The sequence below is a fragment of the Pinus tabuliformis genome, chromosome Q (genome assembly GCF_031772625.1).
Source record: "Pinus tabuliformis cultivar Carrire ecotype Pingquan chromosome Q, CPIR1, whole genome shotgun sequence".
NCBI classification, from domain to species: domain Eukaryota; kingdom Viridiplantae; phylum Streptophyta; class Pinopsida; order Pinales; family Pinaceae; genus Pinus; species Pinus tabuliformis.
The window spans coordinates 967361809-967377628 of record NC_142296.1 but is presented as its reverse complement, the minus strand read 5'-3'; the positions used below and the strand labels follow the sequence as shown (position 1 = coordinate 967377628).

General features: G+C 39.9%; 1 protein-coding gene across 1 annotated transcript in view; it reads right to left on the bottom strand.

Moving 5' to 3' along the window:
- Nucleotides 1–14498, bottom strand: part of LOC149222702 (uncharacterized protein At4g15970-like) — a 172987-nt gene extending 158489 nt beyond the window's left edge. Inside the window, exon 1 of the mRNA XM_089385588.1 lies at nucleotides 14090–14498. Coding sequence (XP_089241714.1) covers nucleotides 14090–14299 — 210 coding nt within the window. The 5' untranslated portion in view covers nucleotides 14300–14498. The remainder of the gene's footprint in view (nucleotides 1–14089) is intronic.
- Between the last annotated feature and the right edge of the window lie 1322 nt (nucleotides 14499–15820).

Here is a 15820-nt window from a genome sequence, read left to right as displayed (position 1 = left end):
TGCATATATGATCTGTTCGCCAGATGAAGTGTCACACTACCAGCCAACTTTGCGATAGTGAAAATGATAGTTCTCAAAGGCAAATCACTTACATCCCTAATATTTATTTTCCCATCCTTGCTAGGTTGTGTACCTGGCCAACAAAACTGTCGAATGTAATCTCTCACCGATTCACCTCCACAGGCAAATCCTGAAAGTGAGATGGGGGCACCTCGCCTCGACAGCCCGGTAAGAAAGTAAACATCATCGATCATAATAGGGACCACTTTGTCCCTTATGTGAAAAGCCTGATCTGTCGGATCCCATGCCCTACTGTACCTGGATTATTTAGGGCAATCATGTCTTGTTCTTCATGCTCTCTTTCTCGCCAAGTAATAGTCATTTTGATCCGATGAAAGCCTGCAATCAAACCATAAGCTTAATTAGGATCCTTTCCATGCAAAAAACAGGACAAATTTTGGAGCAAACAGGTGAAACAAATTTGGGAAACTCGCCCAGCACAACCCAGGCAAGGAGACAGTGCACTGCAGAGCAGGCAACCTTCTATCTGGGTGCTCTTCAGTGCAGTTTTCGACATGCAAGCCTGCGCTGATCCCAAGGCGAAAAAATCTAACCCCAGAGGCCCCAAAAAACCCTAAAACTTGCATGAAACAGTAAAAGAATGACATGAAAAGAAAGAGGAGGGGTAGATCTCCTACCTGGTCTGGACGGCACGAGAAATGGTCCACAAAATCTCTCGCAATCAACTGCTGAAGTTCGAGGTAAAAAACTAGCCCAGAGCACAAAACTAAATGGTAAATATCAAATGGTAAAAATGACATGGTAAATACTTGTTTTATGTTTATTTCATGTTCATTAATCGAATAAACTTTAGTATTTACCTATTTTTACTCATGAAACAGGTATGTTTAATCCATTTGGTGGTGTTTTGAGCAGGTTTTACAGCTGACTTATAGAATTTGATGTGCTCGATTGTAAATTGCATCTTTGACCACAGAGCATACTTTTATCTCTTTTTCGAGCTCTGTTAAACATTGAAAAAGGAACCCCCTTGGAGTCCTCTTTAAGCTCTTTTCAGACTCTCTAAATATGAAAAGATTGTCGAGCGCTTATCCTTTTTAGCTCGTTAATGGATTGGAAACAACATCTACTCAGTATAAGTTTAACCCTTTTTTCGGGTTGAGATAGATTATTTACGAAAAAGGAATATGTTGACCGAACATGGTCAATAGGTTCTCTCTTGTATTGTTTTACGCTTTTTCGGGCTTGAGAGACAAATCTACGAAAAAGAACTTGTGGAGTTTTCTTTTCGTCCCTTTTCAAACTCTCTAAACATTAAAAGGACCGAATTATCTTTGTCGTTAAACTCGTTAAAACATCAAATAGCGACAAACTTGTCAATCATGACAAGATCGAGTTTCACCTTCGCTAAACTCGATAAAACATCACATAGCGATGGATTCACCCGAAGGGTGGAATTATACAACAAGCATATGTTATCCTCCTCAAGCTTGATAAAAATAAAAGAGGTATTGGTCAGCAATGACTGGGGAAAATGGAAAAAGGGGTAAACCACTTTTGGTAGTAGGTCGCTCTTGAACATGACACTTTCACTTCATCACCGTGACTATTTGGGTTGGGTTATCAGCTTGATGGTTATCATACCATTGGTCTATCATACCATCCATCACTTTGTTTTGGGTCAATGCTACCAATTCATTTCAGTGTCGCCGACATGTTCAAGAGAAGTCATTCAGTTAAAATTCATCCTTTGCAATACCATAAACCTTCATTTTCATGACCGCCATTCCTGAACCTTGTGTCGTCAGTCAAATTCCGTCTCCAAAATCATTACACTCGTTTCGTGTCGTTGATGTGGGATACATCAAGGCCCTCCTGCGATGAGTCGCTTCTTGTCGACATCAGCACATTATCCAAGAAGTTGACTTAGAAACACCCTTTCAGTACCTTGAGGCTTGCATGCATCAATGGCAAGTTTCCCGCTTCCGACAATAGGTTGACATCACTAGCCTTCGACCGAAAGACTTTGTATGGTGTTCGACATCAAAACATCTATTCACACCATGCAGAATGTACTGCAGTACCTTGAGGATCATTATCATTATCGGTGATTTCTCTCGCATCTGTTAACGACTTACATCATTGGCTGGTAATCAGACGGTGTCTTCCCATGTTCAACTTCAGATCACATATTCGCATGGTTAGACTCGTACTTGAGCGAACGATTGAACAAGATAGAAGACCCTGGATCTAGTTTCATCCATCTAGGCTGTGATTTCAGGAAATGTACCAAATCATCCGTACAATGGCTTTACATTGATGGTCATTCCGATCATGGGTCTATATCTGTAGACGACTGTCTATGTACTTGTAATGAAAGTTTATATGTTGAGCATGGGTATGCCTTCCCTCAGCAATTCATGAGAAAAAATCAAAATATCATGATATTATGTATTGTAATCGATGCAGGTCACCAACCACTTCGGAACCTCCTCATCACATCGTAAAGCATTTCACTCGACATTACATTTTCGACTTCATGCTTTAGGCACAGCTGTTACAAATCCATTTGGGCACATCACTCCCATCATCCAGATCAGTGTTTTAGGGCTCATCAAACCCTAATTTCAGTTGCTACATGCCCTAAACAAGTCAACCTTTTGAATGCCTCCTTCCCAGACAGTTTCATGGCCTGAAGACATCCTGAAATGACCTCTAGAGGGACCAGTGCAGGTAGGCCCATGTAAGGGTGCGCTGTAGAGCAGTTAAGTCCATGTCAGGGTGCTCTGCAAAGCACTTAGGCCCTCTTTGACCTGCGTTGGGCGAGTTTGAGCGAAATTCACATAGGGTTTGGGGAATATTCTTATCTTCTGGAGCCTTCTAGAAGATTCCCACACTTATCATCTCCTATGAGCTCGAAAATGGATGAGGAATGAGTTAAGATACCTCCTATCCTCTCATCCCTTCCTCCATGGAACTAATTCTAAGTATGGAAGGCCATTCAATACCCTCATTGATGACAAAACCTCCTCCATCTTCCTATAAATTGAGCACTCATCTAAGTGATCAAGGGTTGGACTTTGATGAATTGTAAGGAGATAATGTTAGTTTGAGAATTGAGATTATTGTAAGTGTCGTTATGTTGCCGAATTGTCATGTTTATGATGTGATGTGGATGGAACCAAAGCTGGAGGAGTGACTTCGAATCAAGCTTCATGGTTGTAATCCTTCCTTCTATTCAATAAAGTATTTGCACCTTTTTCCATATGCTTATCTTGATATGTGATGCTTATATGTGTGAATGTATCTGATTCCATTTACTTGTAATCAATAGATCTTTTGCTTTGATTGGTTCTTTGTCTTCTGTTGATGTTTACAGGTACTTCTCAAGCGTGTTAAGTATGGGAAGGAGTGACAGGATCGATACAAAGGAGACAAGAGGAAAGCGAAAGTACAAGTAGGTCCTCTCATTCTCTTTGTCTTATCTATTGTTTATAGAAAAAGGTTAAAGTGCTTTAAACTGTTGTTCTAGATATATCTACTTATCTAGGGAATTAGTATTTATTTGTAGATACCAAATTCTTCATAACAAGGCTGCCTAGGACCAGACCGTGCCCTACCCAACTAGCACTACACATTTCCGAAAGCGAAGGCTCTGCCTTACCTCCAAAAATTGCGCAAGTTTGGCACAGCACTGGCCTCCAAACTTGCATTGCGCCATTTTTGGAGGCAGTGTCTTGCTGGCCCCAGAAACTGCGCAATGCAGTTTGCTGGTTGCATGTCACTACTGACTGAAATTGCGCATTGCACAGTTTCAGTCCTCAGCAGGCTAGGCTGGACTGTGCATTGCGCAGTTCCAGCAGTCAGTCAGCCTCTTGACAGCCCGGACTGTGCCTTGCGCAGTTTTCGCAGTCAATCTCCCGACCTCCCAACGGAAATTGCGTAACCTTCATGATCAGCCACACAAGTATGTTACAAGTCAATTCTCAAGTTCATTTTGGTTTTCGACTGACAGATTGCTTGCCATGAGTGTTGCTATGTCTCCAGGTATCGCAAGTGTTCACCTGCCTCTCAGCAGCACAGGTACAATGGTTTCCATGAGAGCAGAGTCAAAGACACCGTTCAGAGCACACTTGGGGATGCAGTCGATCAAGTGTCTATGAACTTGCCTACCCACGAAGACATCAAGTTGTTTGTAGAGAAGGACATCAAAATAATATGGCAACAGCATCACAATGAGCAGCACCATCTGCAGCAGCAGAAGGCAGCGTACCCGCACGCGACGAATGGAAGAGGAAGGTTGTTGACAACATAGAGGCAAAGCAAAGCTACAAGTTCAAAGTAGATCCACTCATGATGAAAGCAGCTTTGGAGATTGAGGCTATGAGGTGATGGCGCGACAAGACGATCGCGTGAGGGCAGAGAAAGGAACAGAGAAGGAGTTGCATGTGTTGAAGCAGCAACTCAAGGAAGAACAAAAGTTGCACAGACGAGAGAATGAGTTGCAGCAGGAACAGGTACAGTAGGGGACGCAACATGCACAGACGGATGAAACTACACCCATACAAGTTATAGATCCATCCCAGCAGCTGACACGGAGCAGACAAGGTGAGCAGTGTTGTTGATCGCATGCAAGGGAATTCAACAACATGCATGTCATTGTGCGCACGCATGCGATCCCACCCATTTGGCACACTCACCGAGGTGAAGACAAGAAGCAAGTCCAACTGGAGCTGAACATGTATTTTGACAAGTTGATGTGCACGACCACCAACACATGCTTGGAGAGCAGTGTAGACACTATGCATCAACATGTTGCCGGTTCGGTCGCACCCAGGACGACCATGCGCATGCTATTAGACGAGTTGGACAGAGGAGCCATATCAGTGCACCCGGATGCAACGAAGGCAAGAGTTTGCTTCAGCAAGATGTCACCATTGAGCGCACGGACACCATCACGGACGACCAAGCTTGGCATCAGCTCACCACCTTCGACCATCACAAGGATGTCAAAGAGTTGGTCTCACCACAACGATCCGAGTGTCAGCGATGTCTTGCATGGCTTGCTAAAGCCATTTTGTCTCACATGGGCACATGTGCATTGCAATGTAACGTCTTGTCAAGTGGAAGTTCAAGTGTCGATAGTTGAATGTAACAGTCATAGAGTAGTTGAAAAGTCATGAGGATAGATGAACAGTCTTAAAGGGGAATGTCAAGGGTCACCCCACCCTTTGTTATAAATAGTCCCTCATAACTCATTGTAGAGGTTTTGGATCAGCCAAGCTTCTGATTGTGATGAGCCTTGGCTTCTCCTCTACACAGAGCTAGTATATCTCTCTGGAGGAGCAAGCGGTTGTGGCTGTAACGTTCCGTTGTCGAAACTAGTGGTTGGACATGGATGTATTGTATGACTGGAACTTACACTTCTTAATATAACAGAGCCAGCACATTTCATGCATATGTTGTATTGTATTTCAGCTATCTTGAGTACTCTAAATGATATATGTATCTGTTTGCTTACGCATGCATGTGTAGCTATTTCTGTATATGTATGTATGAATCTTTCTGAAATGTGTTGTTGGTTTAACCATCACTTTGGATTGCTAGCTAACTTGCCTTCCATGTTGTGATGCATCTTTGCTCGTGTGTTCCCTTCTTAACTCCATGCTATCACAAGTTTCCAAGGGGCGCACTCACCTCACTTTCCATGTGTTAGGACCGTTCATGCACCTTCCTTGACTTACCGCATATGTCACACCCTTGCTACCAACAGGGACATCTTACTTGCCTCTGTGCGAAACCACGGTCAAGGCATTATCGTACAACCCACTGCTGGGACTCCTACACCAAACGGTCTGAGGTCTAATTGGGACTTCTTACCGAGGAGATCCCCTGACATGTTGGCGGGTCCAGCACCGTTAACAATCCCTAAAACACAAGTGCCACATTAGAAGAACTCAAGAACGTTGCCCATTGTCAATGTCACCACAACAGCCTTCTTCTCCCTTTAGGCCATCTCTCCTCTGACACAAGGAGGTAGCCCTAAAATACGACTGCTAAGGTTTATGCAGATGGCTTCTTAAGGTAAAATGGAGACATTGCCTTTAGCAAAACCGAATTTATTAGGTTTTGTAAATAAGGCAATGGGCGGACCAAGACTAGTGCCAATCCATTGGGCAAGCAGAGTCAAAGGAATAAACTATGAGGGTTGTTTTCGTATACGATTAGTAGAGAATGGAGCTAGAATTAGCAAGCTACCACACTGCTATATTGTTGTCCACTAATGCAGAAAATGTTTTTAAAAAGCCCCAATGAAGAAGTCCAGATATGTAAGATTTGTGTTTACAACTAAATAATGTGGATGGCAGCCAACTCTTAATGAAGAAGCAAGACATCAATTGACATTTCAAACAATAAAACACAAAGGCATTTGAAAGGGGAATAAAACACAAATAGTATATTTTTAATAAAAGCACGATCTTCTTAATAAGGAATGATGTCAACCATATTTCATCCCTTCAACACACATTTGATCCAAGCAATTTCAAGCACATGCATTCAGCAGAATAGAACCCAAAACATTATACCTCACAAGAGAAGTCCTCAACTTTCTTTGCCTTTAGGATTTTCAACCAAGCTCAAGGGGGATCTCCCCAAATCCAACAATAACGAATGCTGAAGAGAGTGACTCTTTAAATAGAGTAAGCACCATTTCCTTTTACAATAAAATATTGATTGTTGTTTTCCTATATCCATTATTTTCTCCAAGAACAAATGATTAAATAATCTTGGTTTTATCTAGATACATCCTTATCTCCAACCAAACTAATATAATAATGCTCTCTCGCATATCCAACAGATATGACAAGTCAAACAATAATAAAATATTGGGTAGTTAGTTATACCATGTAACAACCTCCAACAAAATAAGCTCAAGAAGGGTGGGATGCCTCCTCTAAATGAGTGTTTGACCAAGTTACGACCTCCTCCATCTTCTCCAAAGGAAAATACACTACCAAGTAACTCCTCAAATAATGTGCAAACCTAAGTTGCACAAAACGCTAAAACATCTAGAAGTTTTCAAAACAGGTACGGCTAGAAACGTCACCCCCAGAAAATGGAAATATTGACTGAAATGTCATATATATAAGTTAAAAACACATTATATTGCAAGAATTGAAAGAATGAGACACATAAATGATATTTTAGAATGAAAATTAAGTCTATAATAATTTTCATAGATGATTACATGATACAAAATCCAACATTAGCCTTTATAGATGAGGTTGTACATTGAAGGTTCCAAAACCAACCTTTATACATGAGCCTATATATGTTAAAACTGAAATAAAACATGAACTAAAGACAAATATTGACCACATACTAATAATTATAATAATCCTCATCCTAATCAATAAAAATATAACAAGATGCTTGTCCAGCAGAAGAGGCAATTCTACTAGTACTTCCTATCTACTTGAATCACCACTAATATCAAGAGCAACAATAGAGAGATCTAAGTGTTATATTTTTTAATGAAATTAGATTAGGAGTGAAATAAACTTTATGAAAAAAGTTTAATTAAGCATTTTTGGGCCATAGAAGGGACCCATGCCCTTCCTGGCCACTTGAGTGCGCTTGAAGTAGCCACTTAACTTGCCAAGACTCTATAGTTTTCGACTGAAAAAGCCCCAAAACACCGTCGGTCATACCGTACGGCATTTTAGAATCATAAAACGACATATGATACGACCAACAAAGTTTCCCAAGTTTCGGTACATTTCCGATACCAGTACACTGTCTAGGAAGGCATTTTGTGCAACATAGGTGCAAACAAACGCCTCAAAATTATTAGAAAAATAGAACAAAGAGTGATTTTTTCACAACACAAATCTCACACTATATATTAGCCATTTCAACAATTACATATATAGGAAATTATACACTGACTTTGACACCTCTAGATAATGACTCCAACTTATTACATAGGAATTAACAGCTTCTAGACTGATGCCTAGGGACTCACAATGACAACTACACATGACATGGAAGCATTACTTCCAACACCCTCCCTTAATGCTTACATGAAAAACACATATTACAACAATAAATAAATCTTTGTCTGACTGGTCTTCATCAACACTCACATCCACTTTGGAATCTCGCAAACACTGCTCTTTCACCACCACATCTTCGAGTTGTTACTTGACCTCCATTTAAAACGTAACCGCCTCTGACCATCATTGATGAACTTTGCAAGATCAACAATATTGACAACTCGGCTCATCGGGGCTTCCGCGATAAGAGCCATCAAGTAATGAACCATCCTATGGACCAACCACCATCTGTCGGATATTTCGCTTTCAGTTATCCATCAGTTGATAGGATGGAGGTCTGGATACTGAATGTGCTCAAGAGTTGATCAAACAACTTGACCTTACACAAGAATTGATGTTTCGGACATTGGGGCTTCCAGTTTAAGAACCACCAACCCTTTTTATAACCAAAATTACTAACACACAAGAATTGACGTTTCGGACATCGGGGCTTCTAGTTTAAGAACCATCAATCCTTTTTATAACCAATAAAAAACACACAATAGAAAACTTCATCAACTCACACCACACAATTACATTTGGTAAAACTAAACACCAATAAAATCACCACAAACATAATTTTCTCAACAAACTCAACCGGAATCATTAAAAACTACCACATGGCTTATAAAATAGTCATATCAAACCCTCTTATGTCCTCGTGTGAATAGTGAAACATGTGTTGAGAATTCACATCCAAATGAGTGAATAAATCAAACCATCCGAACAAGGCTTGACTTAAAAAAATGAAGACTTTCTCCTTGTGATTAATAAACTTCTGAATTAAATGAGTCTCCAATAAGAAGTGGCTCACGGCAGGTGCTGGCATCCATTTTCGAAGCAGTCAACTCCTTGACACAATACCACGCTTGGCACCATGCTCCACGACACTGACTCTATCAGATCTCACCACGTAGGTCACATCCTCCTAACGCTTCAATTTGGTTTCAAGAGCCACACCCTGACCCTTATGATCAATTGCGTATTCCTCCTCTGCGGCCTCCAATAGATGTAATATTCCTAATTAGCCATGGCTAATTGGAATATTCGATTTTGCTCAATTTTGCCTTCTATAGTTATTTATAAATAAAAAGGTGAGGAAAGGGGGACTTGACTCACTTTTAGAATAATAAAGTCACTCCCTAGTAGCACAACATTGTAACTTAAAAGGGAGCCAGGGGGGCCATAGGACCACGTAGAGAAGGGGGACCACGTAGACACTTGGAGGGACTGCGCAGATGGAGAGGAGCACGTGGCAAGAGATGGCTACGTTGGAGGAGGTGGCTTTAGGGTTTTGAGAGGGGCCAACGCTATAAAGGAGAGAGGAGCCTCCTCATTTTGGCATTCGATTATGTGCATTTGAGCTAGTCACTTCGACTTAGAGCACGCTAGCTGTTTAGCCTGTCTGCAGCACTGTTTAGTGCATCGAGTGTCTCCGTTCAGAGATCTCACCCTTAGCCCCGGGGGACTTCGAGTGCCTGCTCGGGCAAGGTAGTTTTCAGCAGTCTTTTGCAGGAGGATTGATCTTTGGAGTGAGGAGGAACTGAGCATTTTTGATAACTGCGCAGTCTTGAGAGAGGGACGCAGTTCTTTTGGTGGGAGTTCCGGATTGGGGTTTTTGCGTAGGATTTGAGCTGGGAGATTGAGCAAGGGATCAGCCCTTGCATATTGGAGGATTTTTGCAGAGTTTTGGGCAGAGTTTTGGAGGGTTCCATTCAGTGGCAGCGCAGAGCCTTGAGGGATTGCGTAGATCCTCAAGGGGGTGATTTTCGAGGGTCGGCTATTTCAGAAAAGCTTTCTGGGTTTTTCTGGGTTTATTGAGCAGAGGCTGATTCCAGAGTTTCAGCATTTTCTGAGGAGGGGAACAGCCCCAAATCCTCACTTGATTCCATGCAGTAGCAGCAGCACAACAGTTCTCCAGCAGCTTGGACGCAGTTCAGAGGGAAGCCATTTCTTTACTATTCTGGGTGTATTTCTTCACTTGCTTTGTGCAAGTCGAGGTGCTATCTTTCTGATCACCTGTTGTACTCTTTCCATTACTCAGTATAATAAAATGGCTTAGCATTTCTCTCTGCATGTCTTGAGTATATGCTTATATTCCATGTTTGCATTATATTATGTTGCACTACTGTTATTTTTATCTCTTTGAGCTTCCCAGTTACTATATCATTTGTACGTATTTGGGTGGAGTTTGCTTGGGTTGAGGGATATCCCATAAAAAGGGATATTACAATAGATGACTGAAGCACAGATGATCTTGGTGTCTTTTCTTCACACATGATCTAGCATAGAATTGCACAGATCCATCCACGTCGGCAGAGTGACCTTGGGGCAACTCAGCGATCGAGAATCCTTCCATGCTCCCTAATCCATGCGGCTTAAGAGTTAAGGCGTAGGATGAGAGTAACAAAACGCAGATCTGTGGGTACAGAGTCACATATTCCTCCATGTGTGTTGTGATGCATGGGATACACTATTTTCGTTACTGCCACTGAACCCAAAATCACAACCCTTCTACGAATGTGTCTTGAGATCAAATCGCCTATTGCTCTGCTACAAAGAGGCTCGTTAGCACGTCGAGGGTTCAAATCACAGTGCGCGTTATGGTTCTTGCTCTGTAACACGTGGGCACGTCGCTCCTCCACTTACAGTGGTGCCCACTGCTCAGCCTTTATTGCCTTTCAAAGCACAATACAAATCCCTCTATGTGTTTCCAAGCAAGAAGCACCTCCCTCTTTGGAAAGCTCAAGATCGAGCAGCTCTTATTCAGCAGTAGTGAGAAGACGTCCAGATTATAGCAAAAGCAGATTCGTAGCAGTTAGAAAGAAGAATTTAAAGATGACAGCTTCGCCTGTAAATGACATAGAAGACAATCTCGACAATGCCTACAAACAAAACCAGAACTGATGAAAATAGATGGCACAATCTCGAACAAGCTTTGCACACAGCAACACGAAATTCACACACTAAACTAATTTATCTAAAAAAACAATAACACTCAATGATCTTTCATTTTCCTGGCTTTCACGTAAGGGAATCAAGCCAGAACTAGCTCTGATACCATATTAGAAAAATAGAACAGAGAGTGATTTTTGCACAACACAAATCTCACACTATATATTATCCATTTCAACAATTACATATATAGGAAATTACACACTGACTTTGACACCTCTAGATAATGACTCCAACTCATTACATTGGAATTAACAGCTTCTAGACTGACACCTAGGGACTCACAATGACAACTACACATGACATGGAAGCATTACTTCCAACAAAAATAGCATGGGAGGCCTCCAAGGTAGACATCCCATCCATGATGCATGAACATGTGTTTAATGACCAAGTAAAACATCTCCAAGGTGGCAAATATAGCTCCATAGGTAAGGTGCAACATTAATAGGCATGGAAAAATGTGCAATAAAGGTTCAAGTGATGGATGTCCCGCAAAGAAAAGAAGTGGAGACTAATAATAATTTGACCAAGTGTGAAAGACAGCAACCAAGGAGTGGGACACCTTCTCAATTAATTCCATAGCACAATCTCCAATATGTAACAACCTCAATCAATGTGCAAGTGGATAGGTACAAGGAAAATGAAGTCAAAAGTTAAAACACAAGATAATGCCATGAAACCACATGCCAAGCCACCCTCATGTTCAACTAACTCCTCCAAGGAAGGGCTCGGCCCCATCTCTAGCAATAAATTAAGTGTCTAGACTCTAAACATATGTGCCACCAAGGTGAAGCACTCCATTGGTAATAGGAATTCAGATCATCATAAATTAAATCAAGTACTAGAAACCTCCAATCTAACATGCACATTCACAAAATGTTCAAATGAAAATTCCATGTCAAACAAATACATAAGTATTTGGGACTTCTTCTGTTACCCTTGAAAAGCCAGAAAAAACTCAACTTGTCAGACCTGGGGCTACGGGACAGATTCATTTTTGTTGTATTCACCCATTCTTCAAAGTCTGCCAATAATATGCTGCTGACAACTGATCTGAAAACAAAATAGACTGACATTTTTTTAAGGATGCTGCTACAGATTTACAGGGCACTCTACTGCTGAAAGAAGAAGACTGTATCTTGGCCAGAAAAGAATGAAAACAGAATGCTCCAACAGCCACATTTACAGGCCTGAAAACAGTCCTGTAGATGACGATTTTCTGTGGGTTAGTAAGCTGTATTTACATGCTGTAAATTGTGTTGCTGCTGCGGAAAATGAATCATAAAGACTGTGCTTGGCAGATCAAGATCAAAAATAACTACAACATCATAAAACTGGGCCAAAAAGTGTAGCACTCTTTTGGAATGTAGTGTGAATGTGCTAGGTATGCCACTAATAAGCCAAGGATACTCACATGATCGAGGATGCTCTCATACAAAAACTTAAACAATGCTTAACTCATGCCACAAGAGGGCTAAATCAACATACACCAGAGCATATAGGAGGAGCGCTTTACTCAATATACCACCATCCACTAGGAATATGTCATGCCACTACCAATCCATCAAAAGCACCGGGGTGCTCCACAGAAGAGCCATATCACAGTCATATACCACCATACAAAAGCTAGATCTCCATATAAATGTGCAATGAACAATACCATGATGCCAAGATAAATCATGAAGCAAACATCTCATCAAACATATACAAAGAGGATGTTTCATCAATCAAATGCATTCAACATGATGATATCAATAGTTGAGTCATAACCATGACAATCCATCAAGGGGAAAAGTTAGTTTCCTCCCCCAAAACACCAACCCAATCAAATAATAGTAGCATCTCCAAGCATATGAATGTAAGCCAAACCAGTCATGGATGGAAGAAGTTCCATGAAGGTGTGTACTCCAAGTCCATCCAATTCTCCATATATATCATCCTAAAAATCCTGTCATGTGATGAAAATCACAAGTTTACCCTCATACAATAGGACGGATAACAATCAGCATGAGAGTCGGACTACTTTATGATCAACCTTTCTCTAAATTTTACTTTTTTCCTGAATGGATATTGTAACAAGGAAAAGCTTTGACTGCTAATGTATGAGGGGTTACAATCAGCATGAGCATGGGACTGCTTTATGATCAGGCTTTCTCTAAATTTTAGCTTTTTTCTGAATGGATAATGTAACAAAGAAAAACTTCGGACTGCTTTCTTTTGTTTGGCCACTCTATTTTTCATATTGATTGAATCAGAACTTACAACAATATAATAATATTAGTTTAACACACTAGCATGGTCTAAATCTTTTCACTCAAATCATGTATGTAGGAAAGCAATATAGTCACAGGGTGTTGTCAATCTATCAGAGTTTACATATTCCTCATCGGTTGAGATATTTAAAAAATCAAACACAAGAAAAATGAATTTTAACTGCGGTGGGGGTTTAACATATAATTAATCAACTTACATATCTCAGGGAAAAAAAAAAGTTTTGGCACCCTTTGCTCATGAGACCTGAAACATTCCTGTGAATTAATCATTGCAGTAGGCAAAATTATTTATATGAAATTTAGAATTTTTTAACAACATTTGGGCTTAGCCAGTGAACAGAGTTGCTTAATCTTTTTCGTCATCCCTGACTGTAAAGGCCCTCCAGGATGCAATTTTTAAGGAGCCTGCCCACCAGAATTTATATATGGATTTTGGATGTTGGCATTTTCTTGATGTACCTAATAAAACTAACATCTTCTCAATTATCTAAATGAGGTATTGATCCTCTGGGGACTTATGGCACCTATTACCTCCCTACTCAACCTAAATATAGGCAACCTGATTAAAAAAAGATGTATGGCAGGTTTTTGAACATTCCATTGAAATGAATGCTTCTTTCGATCTTTCAGATCTTGATCGTGGTCATGTATTGCGAAAACCAAAAGCAAAATGGGGGAAAATCACAGGCCACGATGCAGTGTAGAATAAGATACGAACATGTAGAATCAGAGCTTCCATACCAGTTTGGCATCCTCAAGCCACGAGTTTCTGCCAAAATTGTAACTCCTCCGCCATTTGACTGCAGACTGAGTTATTAACTGGCTTGGCTTTGCTGTGTTTGAGAGAATAACGCAAGGCATTGCAATTAATGCAATACAGAAGAGGACCACAACGGCCTCTCTCACTCTCCGCATGATAGTTGGCATTGTAATCATGGTTTTTTCTGTCATTCTGCAGCGAGCGAGTGAAGTGCTAATTCGAATTTCGAATGGTAGTCAAGTAAGAGCAGACCCGACATTAGTATGGAGTCAATGAAAGCTGTAGTGCAGGGAATGACATGGGTATTTTCAAAATCTGTGTATACCAAAAAAATTTTAATTAATTAATTATTAGTTGGAGTTTATGGAATGTACACCATAATAATGCTTGGTCTTTTTCTGGTTCTCAGAAATGGGAAATAGCAAGAGGGTTTCTTCAGGTATACATGGTCAAAGGTTAGGTGTATTTTTAATACCACATCGTCTAGTTTTTGGTATTTAGTAGAGATTACTCATTCTGGGAAAATAAAAGCTTTTTGGGTGGATTTGGATATTTAGTGAAGGATATTAATTTGTAAAAAAAAATCTTTTAAATTAAAAATACATTGAATTGATTAATAATATGTTTTCGTTGTAGTTGAAAATATAATTATATTTTAAAAATATATCTAATCGATTAATAATATGTTTGGCCAAGAGCTTGTCTTTCTCGGACATAAGGAAACAGGTTAAAGGCCCAAGACCCAGAGGCATCTGGCAGGAGTGAAAGCCTGCTCCCTTACGGACCACCAGCGGGTTATTCCAGGTGGCGTGGTTTTCCTTGATAACAGTGATGCGTCAACTAACATTCGCGAATAGCAGCTAGAGATGGCTGTCCTCAATGTTGATTTGACAACTGAGTTTGATAGGTTTTTCCACCTTTTGAAAAAAAAATATATATATATATATATATATATATATATATATATATATATATGTTTTTGTTGTTGAAAATATAAGGAAATATGTAAATTTTAAAATTATTAGGAGTGTATATGTAATTTTTACGCATTATTAATAAATAGAGTTTTTTAAGTTTTACAAAAATTTCAAATAACCAAATTTTCTTTACCAATGATGATGTTATTTGGTGTAATGGTGTTTAATTTTATTATTGATGATGATGATGATTAATGTCCATTAAGATTAATGTGGTCTATTGGACTTCAAGAGGGAAAAAAAGAAACAAATTGTGATATTTCAAAATATTGTTTATGTGATCAAAAAGAAGAGAAGGAAGCCCTCCAAGATCATTATAGTTGGGTTGGCTTAATAAGTCAAGAAGATTGGAAGTGTAGCAGATGTTAGTGAATTGAGAGCGGATGTGAGTAAGAGTTGGGCACTCTAAAAAGAAGTGTTTTTCATCTTCCACCGTTCCACCTTCTTAGTATCGCAAATCTAACAAATTATATCATCCTAGGGAGTATGGGAGTAGACCAGAGCCTTGTTTCAATCGAAGCTCATGAAAATTAGTTCTAAAAAGATAATTTTGGTTATCAAGAATGGGGTTGATCACCTCCTTATAGTATCTGAGCTTCCTTTTATCTTTCAACTATTTATCATCCCACAACTTGTCTTTAAAATTGGAGGTAACAGTATATTTAATCCTTGCTTCTTATGTATTTTGCTTATAATTTTTTTTTTAATAAATAATGAAATATATATTTAAAATAT